Source organism: Antrostomus carolinensis, unplaced genomic scaffold (assembly GCF_000700745.2).
Source record: "Antrostomus carolinensis isolate BGI_N321 unplaced genomic scaffold, ASM70074v2 scaffold15941, whole genome shotgun sequence".
Classification (NCBI taxonomy): Eukaryota; Metazoa; Chordata; class Aves; order Caprimulgiformes; family Caprimulgidae; genus Antrostomus; species Antrostomus carolinensis.
In genome coordinates, this window is record NW_010293615.1 from 34556 (window position 1) to 52721 (window position 18166).

General features: G+C 48.8%; 1 protein-coding gene across 1 annotated transcript in view; it reads right to left on the reverse strand.

The window, feature by feature from the left end:
• Positions 1–1126: 1126 nt before the first annotated feature.
• The window catches only part of TGM4 (transglutaminase 4), a 23837-nt gene continuing 6797 nt past the window's right edge, over positions 1127–18166 (reverse strand). Inside the window, exons 4-17 of the mRNA XM_029087303.1 lie at positions 16191–16355; positions 11055–11234; positions 10859–10965; positions 10482–10611; positions 9670–9788; positions 8159–8266; positions 7386–7560; positions 6723–6861; positions 6018–6121; positions 4934–5185; positions 3908–4255; positions 2388–2557; positions 1758–1894; positions 1127–1268 (exon numbers count right to left, since the gene is read on the reverse strand). Coding sequence (XP_028943136.1) covers positions 1127–1268; positions 1758–1894; positions 2388–2557; positions 3908–4255; positions 4934–5185; positions 6018–6121; positions 6723–6861; positions 7386–7560; positions 8159–8266; positions 9670–9788; positions 10482–10611; positions 10859–10965; positions 11055–11234; positions 16191–16355 — 2276 coding nt within the window. The remainder of the gene's footprint in view (positions 1269–1757; positions 1895–2387; positions 2558–3907; positions 4256–4933; positions 5186–6017; positions 6122–6722; positions 6862–7385; positions 7561–8158; positions 8267–9669; positions 9789–10481; positions 10612–10858; positions 10966–11054; positions 11235–16190; positions 16356–18166) is intronic.

Below are 18166 nucleotides of genomic sequence, written 5' to 3' on the forward strand. Positions count from 1 at the left end.
TCGGTGGGCTCAGGAGATGCTGAGGTGTGCAGCTCAGTGGTGGGGCTGGGTGGGCTCCAGCTGTGCACAGCTGTTGTCTCCTTCAACATGACTATGGCTGGAAGAGCTGCAGATGTACATCACTATCAAGGTTCAACATGTAATCCAGCAGTGTTCAGGGTGGAAGGGGAAGGGCAGAGATTATACATTTCCAGGTAAGGGAAGCACTGGCAATGGTGCTGGAGATGGTACTCCTTCCAAAAATGCCACCCCAAAAATCCTCCAAAATAAATCGCAAGGCGAGGAAAAGGAAAGGAAGTGTGAAAAATGGCTTCAAACTGGAGGAGGGTAGATTTAGAATAGATGTTAGGAAGAAATTCTTCACTGTGAGGTTGGTCAGACACTGGAACAGGTTGCCCAGAGAAGCTGTGGATGTCCCCTGCCTGGAAGTGTTGAAGGCCAGGCTGGATGAGGCTTTGAGCAACCTGGTCTAGTGGAAGGTGTCCCTGCTGATGGCAGGGGGGTTGGAACTGGATGATCTTTAAGGTCCCTTCCAACCCAGACCATTCTATGAATGGTGTTTGGGGACACAGTGCCAGGTTTGTTCTTTTTGTTGTGTAAAGACAAAGAAAGATGTATGCCAGTACACTCCCCAGCTGGCTAGCTGGGACAGGGAGGGAATTGCCCAGGAGGGATGTGTTTAAATTGTTTCTTGAGCTGCTCAGCAGCCGGTGGTGTAGTGAGGTCCCTGGGTGACCTCCCATGCAGGCCCACAGCCTGGGCAGCCAAGCAGCTGCAAAACACCCCCTGAGCTCACACCCACCACCAGCCAAAGTTGGCACCTTCATGAGCTCTGATCCCTGGCCTGAGGTGGGAATGTCCCTCCATGGGCTCAGAGCCATCCCAACACGGCGATACCACACAACCTAATCACGCTGTTGATTTTACGAACCTTTATTGAATCACAATTAACTGCAATCAACGCAACTATGTCCTTTAAGTCAGTTTCATTCCCTTAGCTTAATGGGATTTTTGCTCTTTACTTCAAGAGGACTACCCAGAAATCAAGGAGGCAAGAAGTGCCCGAGACGTGCCAGTACAATGCGTTTAGCGAGGCCACCGTTTGCACCCCACTGAGGCACCGATCCTACTGGGTGATGGTGATGGCCTTCTCTGCAGAGATCCCTTTGATCTGCACCGAGGTCAGCTTGGCTACTATTTTCTTCTCTCCTAGTCTCGTCGGAGTGCATATTATTTCAGACTTAAGGATCCTACCAGGCTCTACATCCCTAAGGAGAAAGAAAAAACAAATAGTTCCAGCATGAGTTATAGTTCTTATTTGTTGCTTTTGAATAATTTTGCTTAAAGAAACAGGTGCTGTGTGTGTTTGGGGTGGGTGTTTTCCTTCTCCTGTGACCCACATGCAGCAAGCAGGGCTTGGCATGGTGGTGCTGGCTGGTGGTCCCAGTGATGCTGGAGACCTTCCCCAGACTTCCCCATAATGCTGAAACACTAAATTTGGTTCTGAAGGAAGCACTTGTGTTCACACTGGCCAGGCAACACCCAGCATCACCACAGGAGTGTGGGAGAGCCCCTGTCGTGCCTGAATGCCCTGAGCACACCCACCCCTGTGTGGGTCTTTCTGCTGTGTGGACTGCACCCAAACGTGGCACGGTTTCAAATACAGCTTGCAAAGGGTCCCGTTGCTCCAAACCCCTGACCACTACAACAAAGCAGAGTCCTACCACACTCATTTTGTACCAGGTTCATCTCCTTACCCATGTTCAAACGTTGCCATCTTAAATATGCCCAAGCCCTCCACCAGCAGCTTGCAGTTGTCCAGCGGTATGTTCAGCTTGTTCTTGAAGATGAAGGCACAGTTGAAATCCTTGTTCAGTTTGGCCGTTTCTGGCATCTGATAGAGGAGGAAAAAGAGAAACAAACTCAAATGCCAGGGATCAGAAAGGTAATAAAGATGCTGGTGTGCTCCTCATCACCAGCGTGGTGGGGGACAACCCTGTATATCCTTTCCACCCTCCCATGGCATTGTGTGCTCTGCTCCACCAGCTGTTTTCCCAGCTCTTCTAGTCTCTCAACAGGTCTTTCCTTCAGGAGGTAGAGCTGAGGGGTTGGAGGTGGGCCCTGTACAAACTGTCCTCTTCCCTCCCCTTCCCTCCAGCGGTCCCTGCCTGTCCGTTTTAGACGGGGCAATAAAAATCTTCATTTCATAGCTGCTTTCAACTTTCAAATAAAGGTTGGATAGCCAAATAAAATGTTGAGGACTGAGTATCCCAGGAGGTAGGCAGCTGTTTGGGACATCCCCCTGGGAATGCTGCCACCACCATGGTGTTGCAGTGAGCAGGGCTTTGACCCTCATCCCTGAGGAGCTGGGCTGGTGGCTGCCTCACCTGGACAGTGATGGGGGGGTACTCGAAGCGCAGCGTTGTCTCCTTGGTGAGTTTGTCATCCGTCCCCTGGACCTCAGCAATGGCGGTGATGAGGATGAGCACTTCATCTTCCACTGAGGCGAGTGTCTTCATGTATGTGTCAGCTGCGATTTTCAGAGGGACCTGTGTCTCTGTAGGAGAGAAAACACAACTCGGTGCTTCATCACATACCCACAAACTCGATGGCAAATTTGGCTCTGGTGGCTGGTGCCTCAGGGTGCAGGATGAAGCATATTTGCCAAGACCATCCTGCTTTTGGCCAGACTTGGGAGCTCTGCAAGGAGAAGCCGCAGCTTGACGAGTGGTACCCAGCACATGCAGCTCATGGGAAGGGCGGCTGAGCCCACACCATCTCCTTGCCAAGCCAAGTGCCAGTTCAGGCTCACATCCAGCATCTCAGCAGCCCTTGTCCCCAGCTGCCCTGGCATTCAGGAGGAGGCAGAGCAGCGTGAGGTTGGGTACATTTAAGCCCGTGTCCCCTGGGGTTTCTCTGAAGCACTACTTGCTGTAAAATTAGCTTCTTTCCTTTCACTTCAGATTTTATCTTTAACTGCCTGAACAAACTTCCAGTGGCTTGAATAAGCCCCAGAGTCAGCAGCGCTGGAGCCTGAATGTTGCTTTAGCTGCAAAGCATCCTGGCTTCTGGGAATTTAAAAAATAAATAAATAATAATTTAAAAGCCTATTCTTATCTCCAAATGTGTGTAGCTACCCCTGTGCCCTACCCTGCTGCATTTTATACTCGTGAAAACACTCAGCAATCACCAAGAGCAAAGATTTTTTTTTTTTGCAAGAGTGACTCATCCTTGGAATGAGCAAGTGCTGTTAATTATTCATCACTTGTTAGTCTCTTGTTTAGCAAATTTCAGTCACATTGCTAAGGATCAGAAATTCAACCCAAGCTGCTCCAAGATACACAATGAGCAGCAAACAGCTCTTGGGATCAGCCAGGCAGGCATCCATGAGGTTGAAATTTGCTTGGGCAAAGAATTCAGAAAGTAACACTCACCAGCATCACCACCAGCTGATCAACGTTAGAGTGGCAAGCGCAAGAACAAGAAAAGGCTGAAATTTCCAGCCATCTAAAAACCCCACGAGGGATCTGACCCACATGGATGCACCCAAAGCCTGTGGTGACATCTTTGATGAGGATGGGAGGGAGATGCTGCAGCTTACTTCGCTCACGTAGTGAAAACGTCTGTCTGCCCACACTGATGTATCTCTAACCATCTCGCTGAAGCTGCAGCAGGGCCAGGGCCTTCTCGTTTTGGTCCCCACTACAGTGGGATCCTGGTCTATAACTAAGACTCCCAAATGCAGTGACAAGAGAGGCAGGTAGCAGGCAAGCAACTCCTGCTCTTCATGCCGTACAGAGCCATGCACTGACCTATACCAGAGGTCAGTGTCACGAACTGGCTCAAGTGAAACCCTGGGCTGACACAGAGAAGAGCCCACAGAACACAGCAAGCTTTCTGTGCCTACCAGATTTGCCTTCAAGCTTGATAGTTTCCTTGACGTATCCAAGGCTGGCCTCAACTTTCCCAGTATAGGACTGCAGCTGGCAGGAGCCAACAAGATTGATGGTCCAGTTCCCAGGAGTAGAGGTCTTCACGGTGATGGCCAGTTCAAGGGGATTGCCAGGATACAAAGCTGCTTTATTGGTTATCTCAAGCTGGAGTCCAGACTTGGAGACCGTCTCCTGCAGGACCTCAGGCTTGAAGTTCAAGTCAATCGTGGGTATGGCTGCAGCGAAGCGTGCACGAGGTGTCATTCCTGAAGGTCGTATGAAGGAGCAAGCTCTCTGCATGGACTCCCTTTCCTCTTCAGAGCCTGGATGAAGAAAAACAATGAGTGATGGCTATATCTCAGTCTCCTCACCCACAGCCACCTTCCCTTTATTTATGCTTCTGCTGCTGAGCAAAGAGGATGTCAGGGCACCGATCACCTCCAGCCTCAGCTCAGCAGCCCCTCTTGATTTGTGCTACCACCAGATCTAACTGTAGCATTTTGGAGTGGAAGAATTTCCTGAAGGAGACACTTTTAAAAGATGGACACTCTTAAATTTTTCAGCCTAAGATTTTCCTGCTCCTCACTGGGAAGAGTTTAACATTCTAGCACAACATGGCAGGATTTCAGGCAGGGAGAACTGTGGGAGTGTCATGTGGGTTTTGTTTGTTTCCTCTATGGTCTGGAGAACGGAAAGACAAAAAGAAGAGTGAAGAAATGAAGCGCCCCTGAGTCAGACCACGAGGTTGGTCACTCAGCCCATTTCTTTCACTGCCTGGAAGCTCACTCGCACCTGTCCATCAAGAGCAGCCTACAGGTGTCACTGCGGCCATGAAGATGCCCAGGAGCAGTGCTTCCTCCCCCAGGTCTCCAGCCCTTACACGGGGTTTGCCACTGCAGCTACCCCTGCGGTTTTCTCATAGATAAAACGCACGCTGTGGGGTGACCTGCACAGCCAGGGGTCTCCTCTTTGGCTCTACTGTAGGGGATGGGGTCAGTCACCTTCAGGGTACTTGTACTCGGAGGTGATGTCTTGCCGCCTGTCCTGCCCCACAGCTTTTGTGCTGATGTTCACACCGATGCCTCGGGTCTCCGTGCTAATCTTGATGAACTTATCCTTGCCGTTCACCTTCTTCACGACCCAGTAGACTTTGTCAGCATTCACTTCCGCGTACACAAACTTGCTGTCGAAGGGCAAATACACATCCCCTTCTCGGACAGCCTTCAACGGGCATGGACCACACTGGAAAATACCTACAAAGCACATTCAACACCATTTGCTTTTCCAAATGTAAGCACAGCCTCCGATTTTTGTTCCACCCTGGAGCCCACCCAAGCAGGAATCTGTGGCCATGGTAGCTGACCCTTAGTAGTAAATATTCCTCCCACTCAGTGATGAACTCCAAAAGCCCCCATTTATCCTATAGCTGTTTGGGCTTTTTTATAGATGACCAAGGTCTGGTAAGAGCTTTTATGTGCTTCCCCTCACTTAAATAAATTTAAGTTTTGAAAGTCATGGCTCAGTCATTCCAGCTTGATCTCCTGGCAATACCCCACTTTCTTCACAGCCTTGAGGATTAACATTTTCTTTCCCGTCTCCAAATTCCCCACATCTGTGCAGGGAGCACAGAGCATAGTCACCAATTTTGTCAGTCACCCCTCTCATTTACCAATGAATGGACTTGTGACTTCTTCAGGAAAGCTCTACTGAATGCATCTTTACTGGAGGAAGCTGTGGCACCTCTTACTACAGCCTGCTTCGTGTCCTCAACTTCACCAAAGAAATCAGAGGATGGTGGAAAGATAACTTAGCTCCAATTTCCAGTTGTGCATTCTAACCTCTGAAATAACTTTCCTGTTCCCACAGCGTCCTACAACGTGGGCTTTCTGCCTGCTGAGAAATGCTGGTCCTCCTGTCTCAAGCTGAGATGGCAGGAGTGAGACCTCTGGCTTTAGGATGTCATTGTCCAAGGGTGTGAAGTAAAGTGGGGAGTACATGCTTTGCTGACTGGGGAGCATGATTTTGATGTGAAATGTCCCTCCCTCCTTTGGGAGTGGCAGAAGAACCTTTCTAGGCAAATCCTACCTTGACTTTGCTCCTGAGGAGTTGAATCAATCGCCTGCCAGCCATCAAACCCTGCCGGCAGGTCTACCCGCTTCATCCAGACGTCATTCCACACATGGAAGTTCCTGCATGCATTTGGGTTGGAAAGAAAAGAGTGAGCTGTTACAGCCAGAAGACTCACGATCTCCTCTCTTAATTCTTAAGTCAGAGCACGTTTAATGGGGATTTGCATGTAACTGTGTCAAACCATAGAATCACAGAATGGTCTGGGTTGGAAGGGACCTTAAAGATCATCCAGTTCCAACCCCCCTGCCATCAACCTTCCACTAGCCCAGGTTGCTCAAAGCCTCACCCAGCCCGGCTTTAAACACTTCCAGTAAGGGGGCAACCACAACTTCCTTGGGCAACCTGTTCCAGTGTCTGACCACCCTCACAGTGAAGAATTTCTTCCTAATACCTCATCTAAACCTCCCCTCTTTCAGCTTAAACCCATTTCCCCTTGTTTTGTCATTAACTGCCCTTATGAAAAGTCCTTCCCCAGCTTTCTTGTGGACCCTTCAGGTACTGGAAGGCTGCTATAAGGTCCTCCTAGGCTTTCTCTCTCTCCTGGACAGCAAGCCCAAAGCAGTAGGGAAATTCTCAAAGGAAAGGCTGCTGGGGCTGGGAAACGCAGCACTGTGGGGTGGTGGGGGTGGATAGAGAAGTGTGAGTCCCCTTTGGCAGTACCAGACAGAGTCGAAGGACATCTTGTTCAGCTTTTCTCCATATTCGTTCAGGTAAATGTCAACTCTCAGGTTCTGGTCCGTATCATGGGCTGAGTTGAAGTTACTCACACAGCGGGATGGGATCCCCAAGCAGCGCATCACTGCAGCACAGACAGACAAAACACGGGGTCACAAAATCACTGAGGTTGGTGGGCACCTCTGGGGATCACCTTGTCTGACCCCTCTGCCCACAACAGGGTCTCTAGAGCAGGTGCCCAAGACCGTGTTCAGACATCTCCAGAATATCTCTTAGGATGGAGACTCCATAACCTCTATGGGCAACCTGTGCCAGTGCTTGGTCACCCTCACAGTGAAAAAAACCCCTTTTTTCCTATGTTCAGACAGAATCTTCCATGTCTTAGGTCGTGCCCATCACCTCTGGTCCTGTCACTGGGCACCACTGAGAAGACCCTTGGCTCTATTTGCCCCACTCCCTCCTGTTGAATATGTATGCACATGGATAAGACCCCCCTGAGCCTTCTCTTCTCCAGACTGAGCAGTCCCAGCTCCCTCAGCCTCTCCTTCCACTGCAGACCCTGCCACCTCTGGTGCTCAGAGGCACGGTAATGTGGCTTACTAGCACAGTAATTAGGATATCAGACGGGGGAGATGGTTCAGTGTTTACCTGAAGTGAGGACTCCTGCAAAGACCCAACATTGACCATAAGGGACTGGCTTCTTCGTTTTGTAATACTTCTGCAAAATCAAGACACTCCCGATCCAATCCGTAGGGGAGGTCCCGCTGCTGTAATTCCCTGACCAGTTCCCCAGCAGGACACCGTTGTCATCATTGGCATTAACCTGTGGCCACACACACATGCAAAGGAGAAAAATACAGGGATGAGGCTGAATGAGGCTTAAACCTGGGGGGTCTCTGCCCACCCTGTGGCTCTGTAGGGTGCTCCACAACCCTGGGGCGCCCAGTGAGGCTGCTGGTGCCAGCTGGGGGTTACTCTGGTTGGAAACCCTCCACCTGGAGATCTAGAGGGAGGTGGCCCTGCTGCTTAGGGCAGCTGTAACACACTCTGCATCGTGTATCCTAAATCCCAGAGCTCCCAGAAGGGTCCTGCCACAGAGAGCAGTTGACCCCTGAAACACAACCCTTGTGCTGGCTCTGCCAGTGCAGCTGCTGGGGAAGGACATCCAACTGCTGGGGCAGGACATCCAACATTTTGGCAAATATAATATCTGGGAGATGGGGAGATGCTGTATTTCTGTATTTTGCTCACCTCTTCCCTCCACCCAAAATACCTCTGGCTCTCTCCTTGCAGTTAGTTTCTCAAAGGAACCCATTTCAGATGCATCCTGATATGGTGTTCAAGACCCCAGGGAAAGAAGAGCAAGAAAGAAGGAGGAAGAAAAGCTGGAGGGGTAAAGGACTTCTCCAAGAGAGCCGTACCAAAGCAGACATGGCTCTGGACACAAACACAGGATCCCTTCTATGGCTCAGCCTGAGTTCACTTTTCTCCAGCAGATACATGCAGGCATCCAAGATGAATTCCTCAAACTGTTTGGGAGAGAAAGTGGAGACACTTTTATACGCCACTCTAAACCAGAATTTGCTCAGTCACTATAAAGTCTATCTCAGAACTTGGAGGAAACTATCTGACTAGTCCTAACTTTTCATCTTCCTTTATGACATTTAATTCTCAAGCCTATGGGGCTTCCCAAAGTTGTTCTCTCCAAAGAAGGGCTTAAACAAAAACCCACCTTAGAAGAAAAAAGCCTGTCTCATGTGTCTTGCAAAAACAGTTGGAACCTCACTCAGCAATCTTTACTCCTGTGAGTAGTCCTAATTCACCTACGTCATCTCCCTGCAGCTTACTCACAGGAGTAATGAAAATCTAAGAGCACTACAGATATTCAGTCTATTGACATAGGTACAAAATGAACTGTGGGGGGAAAAAAAGGTACAGAAATGCAATTCTTGCAGCCAAAGATTCCTAACTAGCAACTGCTGATAAAGCTCCCTCAGGTCCAATTCACAGAGATGTCAAACATCCGACCCAACGAAGCTTGGCAGAATACCAATACCAGTTCTCATTGCTTAACAGCAGAATAAATATTAGGACAGGAACAGCCCTTTGGCCCCTTTGTGGAAAAGGCATCAGCAGGAGCACTTTGCTGGGCTACCCATATCTTGTAGCTTGAAATCACAGACTTAGTAAACAAAACAAAAGAAAACAAAAGAAACCCCCCCCCCCAGATTCCAACATTTTTTGTTGAGGAAATCTGGATAGGGTGCAGGATGCTCTGTCTGGGTGTCTGTGTGCTTTCTACGGGGTTGCAAATAAACCTGCTCTGACATCCACCTCTTATCTCTAGCCTGACCAGGTTTCTCTTTCCACTCCACTGGAGTTATCTCAGAGGCAGCCTGGAGGAACACCCTTCCTGAGAGGGCAGATTGATTGTGTCCTGCACCCAACAGTTCACCTCGCCATTGGTGAAGGCACCACTTGAACAATGACAACCTCTGCCTGTGTTTTTACCTGATTTTTTCCCAATCATGATGCAACAGGTAAATAATCAGATTTTTTTCCCCGCTCTCCATGGCTCATGAGCTGGTTGCTGACAGCTGCTGTGTTCCATGAGAGCAGGGGAGACTCCTTATGGGAATCTTTTCAACCAGAAATGCTCTGTCCCCAGGTTCTGTGTCCTTTGCCAGGGGTCTTGTGATCTGACTATAAACATGTCATTAAACCCTATTCTCAAGCTGTGGCTGGGGAAGACACTTAAGCCCACAGATGCCTCTAAGCAGGTGAGCCCTCCCTGCAAAGCAGGCAGCATTATTCAAGTGCTTTGAGCTACTCACAAGCTGAAATTCTCTTTAGGTCTGATTCATTGAAACAAATGCCTCAGGGAGAAAGAGCCAATAAGGGTAATAATGCTGGCAGGACAGATGTGTCTTACCTGCCCAAAATTCCAGGGTCTATTGTAGATGCTGTTCGCAGACCCAACATAGATGTAGCCTGTATCGTTGAGTACGTACTCGTTTCTCTGCGCCTCATCGTTCAAGAAGACGACATCATCTGGAACAAAAATACGACACATCATATGTTGGGTGGTTTGCACGTACACGCTAGACAAAGTTCTCCTTGGAAAGCTAAACTGGGGGAGCTGGTGGTCTGTAACACTCACACCAAATGATGACCATGAAGCACTCACATGTTTTTTCCTATCGTGGAAGAATTTCCTGTAAGACTACCCTACCCTACCCTACCCTACCCTACCCTACCCTACCCTTTATTTTACTCCTGTAGGTCTATCGCTCTATGACCACTGTTTTATTTTAGTGAAACGGTTCTTCCTGAACAAACACTTCAGTAGACTAGGTAGGCAGCAGAGAGAACTGGGGGACGGATGCCAACCAAAAACACACCATTTTTTGTCTGGTTATTTTTTTTTCTCTGGATTTTAAACCAACCCAGTCCTCTCAGTTAACCTTTGTGCTGGCTCAAGCAAACAGAAGGGTGACACAGAGGTGCAAACAGGGGTGACACAGAGGTGCAAACAGAGGTGACACAGAGATGCCCCTTAATCAGGCACTGGGGACTCCCCAGCAAGGAGCTGGCTCATTCCTATTGCCCAGGTTCCTGCTCGCTCTGGTTTAGGGGGAAAAAGCAATTTATGTGGGAAAGAGAGGAGGAAAAATGTGAGGAGAAGCTCTCCCAGGGACAATCCCTGGCAGCAGTAATTATCACCCCCGGTTGCAGATCACTCACTTTCACACCAAGGATTGAACAACAGGTAGATGGCCTCATCTTCAGGCTTGTAAATATTAGTCCCAGTCTTCACATTCAGGGTGTATTTTCCCACCGGGGCCCAGGGTGAGCTGGTGACAGACAGCAGGCACTGGGGAGGTGACAAGGAGAGACAGCATGATGGTCACTGGCACAGCACAAGGACAGCACAAGCTGGTGACCACGGGGAGAGGGATGGGGCGTACTGGAGGAGCAAAAGCATTGAACAGGGCAAGGCTGCCCTAAAATTACAGGGCGAAGGGAAAGCAGGGTGGGGGGTGAGGATTTGCTCTATTGCTCCCAACAGACTTGGTGTTGCTGCCCCTCACTACTGCCCCAGCATGGCCCACAGGCTCTACCTCATTGCCGCTGTTCCTGACGATGGAGATCTGCCACCCACCGACATCCTGTTCCCTCCTCGGGTTCAGCGACATCAGGGTCCCCCTGATTTTCATTGGCTTTTCACCTGGAAGCAAACCCAGCACGAGATGCGGGATGGTTGCACAGCTCTGCCTGAGGCTTTGCCCCGCAGCCATGGAGGAGGAGCTCCCTTACCGATGCCAAAACGCAGTGCCAGCTTGTCGGCAGCATTCAGCTCCCTGCTGAGGCTGAGCTGGAGCTGAAAGGGCTGCCCACGCCGCACCACCAGGTTCTTGATGTTGTAGGCATCCGTGTGGTGCAGGCGGGTGTTCTCGCTCTTGAGAAAGTCAATCCCAGTGACCTTCAGATCAGTTCCTGGAAAGCCATTAGCAGAGAGGGACAAAGAAAAAGAAAGAGAGTTGATGGTAAATTGCTCAGTAAAGACACTTTTCTTCTTCTTAATGGAGTCTCGTGGGTCATCAAAACATCCAAGTGTCCAGTGGTTTAGCACAAGGAATCGCCAGAACTAACGGATGGCACAACAGTTTTTATATATGGTACAACAGTTTATATACATATATACACATATACATGATACTATACAAATGATACTATACTGTGCTACACTATACTATGCTGTGCTGTATTATATTTTGTATATATAAAAATTATAATATAGTATAGTATCATATCATATAATAGAACATATATAACGTAACGTAACATAACAAATATAATATAACAGATATGATATGATATGATATGATATATGATATGATATAATATAACATAATATAACATAATATAATAAACATAACATAATATAAATACTTAGCATATGTATATAGAGATATATGGAGAGTCATGTTGCTGGGGTGGGTTATGGAGGCCAGCGCTGGTGAGCGTGCTGCAGCAATCCTCCTGGAGCTGGGACAAGAGCCTGCCTTGTCCTCTGACTATTCAGCCCCACGTTGCTGCAGCATGCCTCTGCCTCCTCCCTTGCTGCCCAGGGAGTCTGAGGGATGTTTGACCTCTGAGGTGGCCCTGGGTGAGTGGGGAATGAGCAGCTTGAGGGAGGTAGTAGCAGTAGGCGATGCAGTGTGAGGATTTCTGCCTCTGCCAGCAGCCCGGCACCCAGCCAGCATCCCAGCACCTCCGGGCAGCTGCCCGCTGTGGACCAAGAGCCTGAGGGTGGGATCTCACTGGTTTGGAAGTCCATGTCTGCTGGTCTGCTGCCTGCCCTTGCACCTTGCCAGTTGGCCAGGGGCCAGCAGCCAGGAGCCAGCTCCACAGCTTGCCACACAGGTCAGGAAGTTTTGTTGCAATACTGAAAGTCTTGCTTCTGCAAAAGTCTTGCTCCTTCCTCGAAAGCGGAGTGGGGACAGTGCATCCACATCCTATTGACACAGCTGCTGCAGGGCAGCTCTGCTCCCCGAGCATCTCACACAGGAGCCCACCATGGTCCACATGGTGACCACCTGCCCGTGGTCCTGCAACATCGCTGAGCCCTCTCCTCCTTGCCGTCATCTGCTCAGCTGCTTTGCTGCTAGCACCTCATCAAAGCTGTGACAGTAACTCCTGTTTGCTGTATGCCTGTGCCTCACCAAGCACATAGGGCACCAGCTCCATGAATATTAGAAATGTTTCTTTGTTATTGCAGGTATTAAAACAACAGTAGTAGTAGTAGCAGTAGTAGTAGTAATAATAGCAGTAGTAGTAGTAATAGTAGCAGCAGTAGTATTAATAGAGACAGGTGAAGAAAGTGCTGTTGGCCAAGGCACATTCAGAGGTAATGCTCCCAAGTGGTCCCCAAGAAGCACAGGGCAGCTTAAAAATTAAACCTCACTGTTGGGATTTTATCTCAGCACGTTTCCCTCTGATCAAAGTCGAACTTTATATTAGCATTGAATACATCCTTCAGGATTATAAAATAATAATTAACAGTAGCTTTAATAGTTCCTTGCAAAATGCAGCATACAAAGTCAAGCTGGAAATGAACAAATGAAATCTGGTTCCCCTCGATTGCTGAGGTCACCAGTGTCTCTGGGATGCCATAAGCTGGGGAAATGTGACTCTTCAGGACTCTGAAGCTGATTCTTTTTATTTTCCCCTCAAAAATAAGTCACAAATGTCATTAAGCAACTTCTTACAGAAGTCTGCGTATGTGAATCTTTGCAAGTTATTTTTTCCCGAGGTCTTGTTTTACTCCTACCACCCAAGTACCAAAGGAAGGTCTGGGGCTGGGAGCCAAGCCTGTCTGGAGGGATGCTAAATGTGGGGGGCAGCACTCCACCCCCCCTTCACCCCAACTGGTGCTTGTGCCATTTGACTTGAGCACAGCTTTGGACTCCAGCAAGAGACCCTGCCAGGTGCCTCACTCCCTTTCATTCCCAACAAAACAGATGATTTTGCAGGACGTGGCATTTCAAATCACCATATTCTGGGCTGCTCTCTCCTCCTACAGCTCCGGACGGGAGTGGGGCTGGGGAAAAGGGTGCCAGGCTCTGAGAGGCACAACCTGGCACTATGCTTGAGCAAAGAGCAAAGCCCTTGAGGAGAGCTTGAGCAAAGAGAAAGCCCTCGGCTTTCAATAAAGATGAGGATTTGGGGGTTACTGCGTCAGGCTTTGGCAGGCTGCCCGGGTGTGACGGGGAAAGCCAGAGCATGCCAGAACGTGGCCGAGCTATGTTTCTTTGAAAGTGTCTAACCTGTCTTGTACCTGCATATTAAATATTCTTAAAGGATAAATTCCGTGTAAACAGTAGGGAGTAACAAAACCTCAAAAGCACTTGGCTCTTGAGTGAGTCAGATGAAGATATGGGAGAGTCAGGAAACTTAAAGTCGCTTATGGCAACTTGGAAATTAGCAAGTCAGAGGCATAATGGGTGAAGGGATTAGTTCACAAAATGTCTTCACAGCTTCACACAGTACCAGGCAACTGTACTAACTGCAGTATCAACAGGAGCCATCCCTAACATTGGAGAGCCTGAAATCTGCTGGCAGCTGCTGTGGCAGGAGAGATGCCCCAGGCAGGGTTGGATCCAGGGCAGGCTGAAATCAATGGCACGCTTCCCACTGTGACCTGCGCTGGGCAGCCACCGCAGCCTTGAGTAAACTGCCCGTGGATCCCCACCAGATTACTACCTCCGTGTATTTCTTCTTAGCAATTATATAAACCAGATTTATCTTAACTACATAAGAGTTATCAGTGGCACAGCAAATAGACTTAAAATTGACCATCACCTTTCGTGAACTAATTTCATTTTTGAGTGCTTTTTGTTTGCTTGCTGCCTGCTGGATGCCAACCTCAGGCTGATGTTTTGTGCAATGAGGCTGGTGGTGTGTGTGTGCATGTAAAAAAAATTTCAGCTGAAATTGCTTAACCCTCTTGAGAAGGATGAAGGAGAAGTGTATCTTATCTTCCTCAGCATTAACAAATCTCCAGCCACCAAAGCTGCTTGACCTTGTTCACAGAATCACAGAATGGCAGAGGCTGGAAGGGACCTCTGGAGATCATCTAGTCCAACCCCCCTGCCAAAGCAGGTTCACCTAGAGCAAGCTGCACAGGAAAGCGTCCAGGTGGGTTTTGAACATCTCCAGAGAAGGAGACTCCACACTCTCTCTGGGCAGCCTGTCCCAGTGCTCTGTTCCTTATGGAAACCCTGGTGCTGGGCTGAGAAGCTACCAGAAAACAGTCCTGGTGATGGGAGAGGGCTTTGGAGGGATGTGGGAGCTGAATGCATAGGATGGCTGTGGGAAAGGGCCCTGGGGAATTTGTCCTCCAGCATTTCCCAACTTAGGGACTGTATCTCCATCCCTCGTTTCTGGAAATCACCAGTGTTGAGCCGCTTTTGGCTTCCAGCTCTGCCTCTTGCCCAGGGCACGGGGTTGGGTGCCCACATGCCCTGTGCCCGCTGCTGGCTGGTGCCTCAGTTTGTCAGCATGGGAATTAAGGATTTACAGCAGAGCTGGGCACGCTGAGAACGTGCCTGCTCATGGGATGGAGGCTCGAGCTGCAAGAGGAAGCCCTGGCTTCACTCACTCCTGGAGCAGGTCAGAAGCAAATCCAAATCTTGCCAGATAACTTTTTCCATTTTTTAGAAGACATTTCAAGACAGTATTTTTATCTTTATCTCCTAGTTCCATAATTTATCCCTTCTAGAGCTCTTTCCCACACTAACTCCCTGGCCCCATCACATGCTACCTTCCTGAAGGTGTTCAGAGCTTCAATAGCACAGCAATCACCCAGAACAAAAATGGGGACATGAGGGCTTTGCACTGGTAAGGATTTGGGGTCCTTTTAACATGAAGATAAGGTGATGGAGTTTAAAAAATATATTAATCAGAGCAGAGCATTTATAGCATGTCTGGGTCCGGTGGGAATAAAGGCTGCTCAGAAGGACAGAAGGGAAGTGGGATGGGAACTAGTTTTGCAAGAGAGAGCAGAATTTGGACACCTGCATTTACTCCTCATCCTTGCCCAGCCTCCAGCAAACACTCTACACCCCAGAGATGTGAGATCACATCCCAGAAATGTGAGATCACATCCCAAAGATGCTGCTGACCGAGACATCTTGGGAAATTTCAGCTCATCCACACCCAGAGTAGGGAGGTGTGAGCTGGAGGGGCTCGGAGTGCTGTCGGGACACTCTTCCCCTCCTGATGGCTGTGGAGACCTGCTCCTGGCTCCACTGCAGGCACCACCAACCTGTACCCACAGCTGCTCAGCTACACCCCAACCCCAGGGGCTGTGGGCATCCTGGGGTTGGGCTGGCCTAGGGGCACAGCAAGTCATGGTGGCTCAGCAGCTGCTACAGGAGTGACTCAGGCACCTTTCTAGGTAGGTGCAGGATCTTCTGACAACAGGACAGGTAGGACAGAGCTCAAGTCCAAATAAATCCCTTTTTCAGTTATGTTGAAACTTCTGTCAAATGGTTTCAGCCATCACTAAAGAGCAACAACCTGCACAATTAAGTAGCCTGAAAGAAAGAAATTCCTTTCACCTTGACACAGAACAAGTCTAAAAAAACCCACGTTTCTTTCCCATTTTCACCAATAGAACCAGATATCTACAGGTTGATAAAAAGTGAGGAAAAGGGGGTTGCATTTTTCAGTTGGTTTACTGATATGTCAAAATCAGAATTTGCACAGCCAGAGCAAACCTATCCCCCATGAGCAGCGATAGCACCAAAACACCTTTCCCTAAGGTGTCACCCACGGGTCAGAGGAGTGAGAAAGCCTCCACCACCACTGGAGCTGCCATCATCCCTGCAGGAGACCTGCCAAACCACACATCTAACTAGGTTATTGTATCGAGCGTTAAAAACTCACCAGCGTAATTGCTCATGGTTCTTGTTGGCGTTTCGACCCAAAGCGCCTCTGATGCCAGCAGCTTCTGAGCTCCTGAGTAGCCTCTGCCACTTGCTTCTGAGTGTGGAGAAGGAAGGCAGGCTGCCCTTTTTATCAGTGTCTCGCTCTGAGGTGTCAGCAGGTCCACTGCCAAGGGGTGGTGTTTAGAGAAAGGAAGTTCCCGTAGAAAAAAAAAAAAAAAAAAAAGAAATAATGACTACTACTCCTTCTGCACATAGTCAGACCCTGAAAAACAGCGAAACTTAAATCCCAACTCACATGGAAGGTGGATTTGCACAATCAGATGACAAGTGGACAGACCCTTCACTGACAAACAATAAAATCATAGGCTAGATGAGTAACAAGAATGCACCTATGCCCTAACATCCAGGTCACCAGGACTGCAACTCAAGGGCTAACTTTACAAGGCAGCCCACAAACATTTAATCCTTTGGAAACAAGAGTTCTCCATTAGGACCACTTTAACTTTCTTTGAAGTTACAACATTTTTGACATCGCATTTGGGATAGAAACACTTGGAGCTGTGGGCTAAAATCCAGCGTTTCCAATCCATGTTGGTTGGAAAGCCCAAGGGTCCTGGTGCTGGCTCCCTCCCAGTGGGGTCACGTGAATGCCAGGGGAGATAGCTCAGTGGGGGTACCAGGTGGGAAAGAGGAGAAACAGGCCATGTCCAGGAGAAGCAAGAAATGTGGTGGATCAGGAGTCGTTTGCTGGCTGCTCTTTGCTGACAGCTGTACCAAAGGTCTCTGCCCAGGAGACAGCTGGACCCCATGTGCCCTGCTGCCCCCCCGGTCCTCAGGGCTACCAAATATGACTCTACCCCATGAAGGGGAGAGCTGGTGGCACAAGCCAACAATGACATTGGGCTCAGTGGCCAGAAAGATACAAACGTGTCCCCAAATACCCAAAAGTGAAGAGGTGGCGGAGCCATGGGAGAAGCCTCAGCCCTCCCTTCATGGCAGCAGTCCCCAGGGTCCAGCAAGGTAGGATTCAGTCTGCAAGGCTGGTGCCTCTTAAATGTAGGATCTCCCTAAACAAGATTGCCCTGTGAAAGCCTTCAAAGGCACCAACTTTTCTCCATCAGTTCAGGTAGCTCGGGATTTACTTCAGGAGGTCTGTTTCATTTGGTGCTGAAATGTCAGTGTGAGCGAGGTGGCAAGTTAGCAGATCCCACCCTTCGGGCATGTCACTGCTTGCTGGCAGGTTATGTTGGGTGTCCGTACTTGAGAGCGTGACTAGCGCATCCCAGGGCACTGAGGGTTTAGTACATATCTCTAATCTTGCAGGACATCTGTATGAACATCTGAACTACCAACGTTCTTAGTAGATGGAGCATCACTCACCATTCAGCACCAGACAATGTGCTGGCAAGTACATATTTCACTACTGACAAAAATACTACAACCCCACTTCACCTTTCAGTGTTGTTTTTACTCTGCATTTCTTTCCTCCTGGAAGGTGAAAGACATTTTTGTTTTCTAACCAGCATGGGATGAAGTAAGGTATATGTGCAATGTCAGTGCAATAACACAACCAATAATAAATGTAAGCTGAACATTTACAATGTATATTACTGGTTTCCACTTAATTGCAGCAACAGGGTCATCCACTTCACCCGAAGGCACTGAGAGTAGCTTTCTAATCCAGTCTCAACCTGCTTCATACATAATTCTACTATTGGTTGAAGGCAGCTTAAATTGTGTTGACACAGTAGTCCTACAGCAAAAACTACCAATTTTTGCAAACAGGAATGAGTTGATGTTGGTAATATTTTGCTCCTGAAAAAAAATGTCTGCAGGTCCACGCTGGAGGGTCAGTGGTGAAGGCAGGACATGTATTCAGCAGGGACAGGCACATTTCCAGCCCTATAGGGTTTTGCAAAAGGCTGATTTCAACAGCGTGCTTGTCCTGACCCTCACTTTGAACCTCAGGGTGCA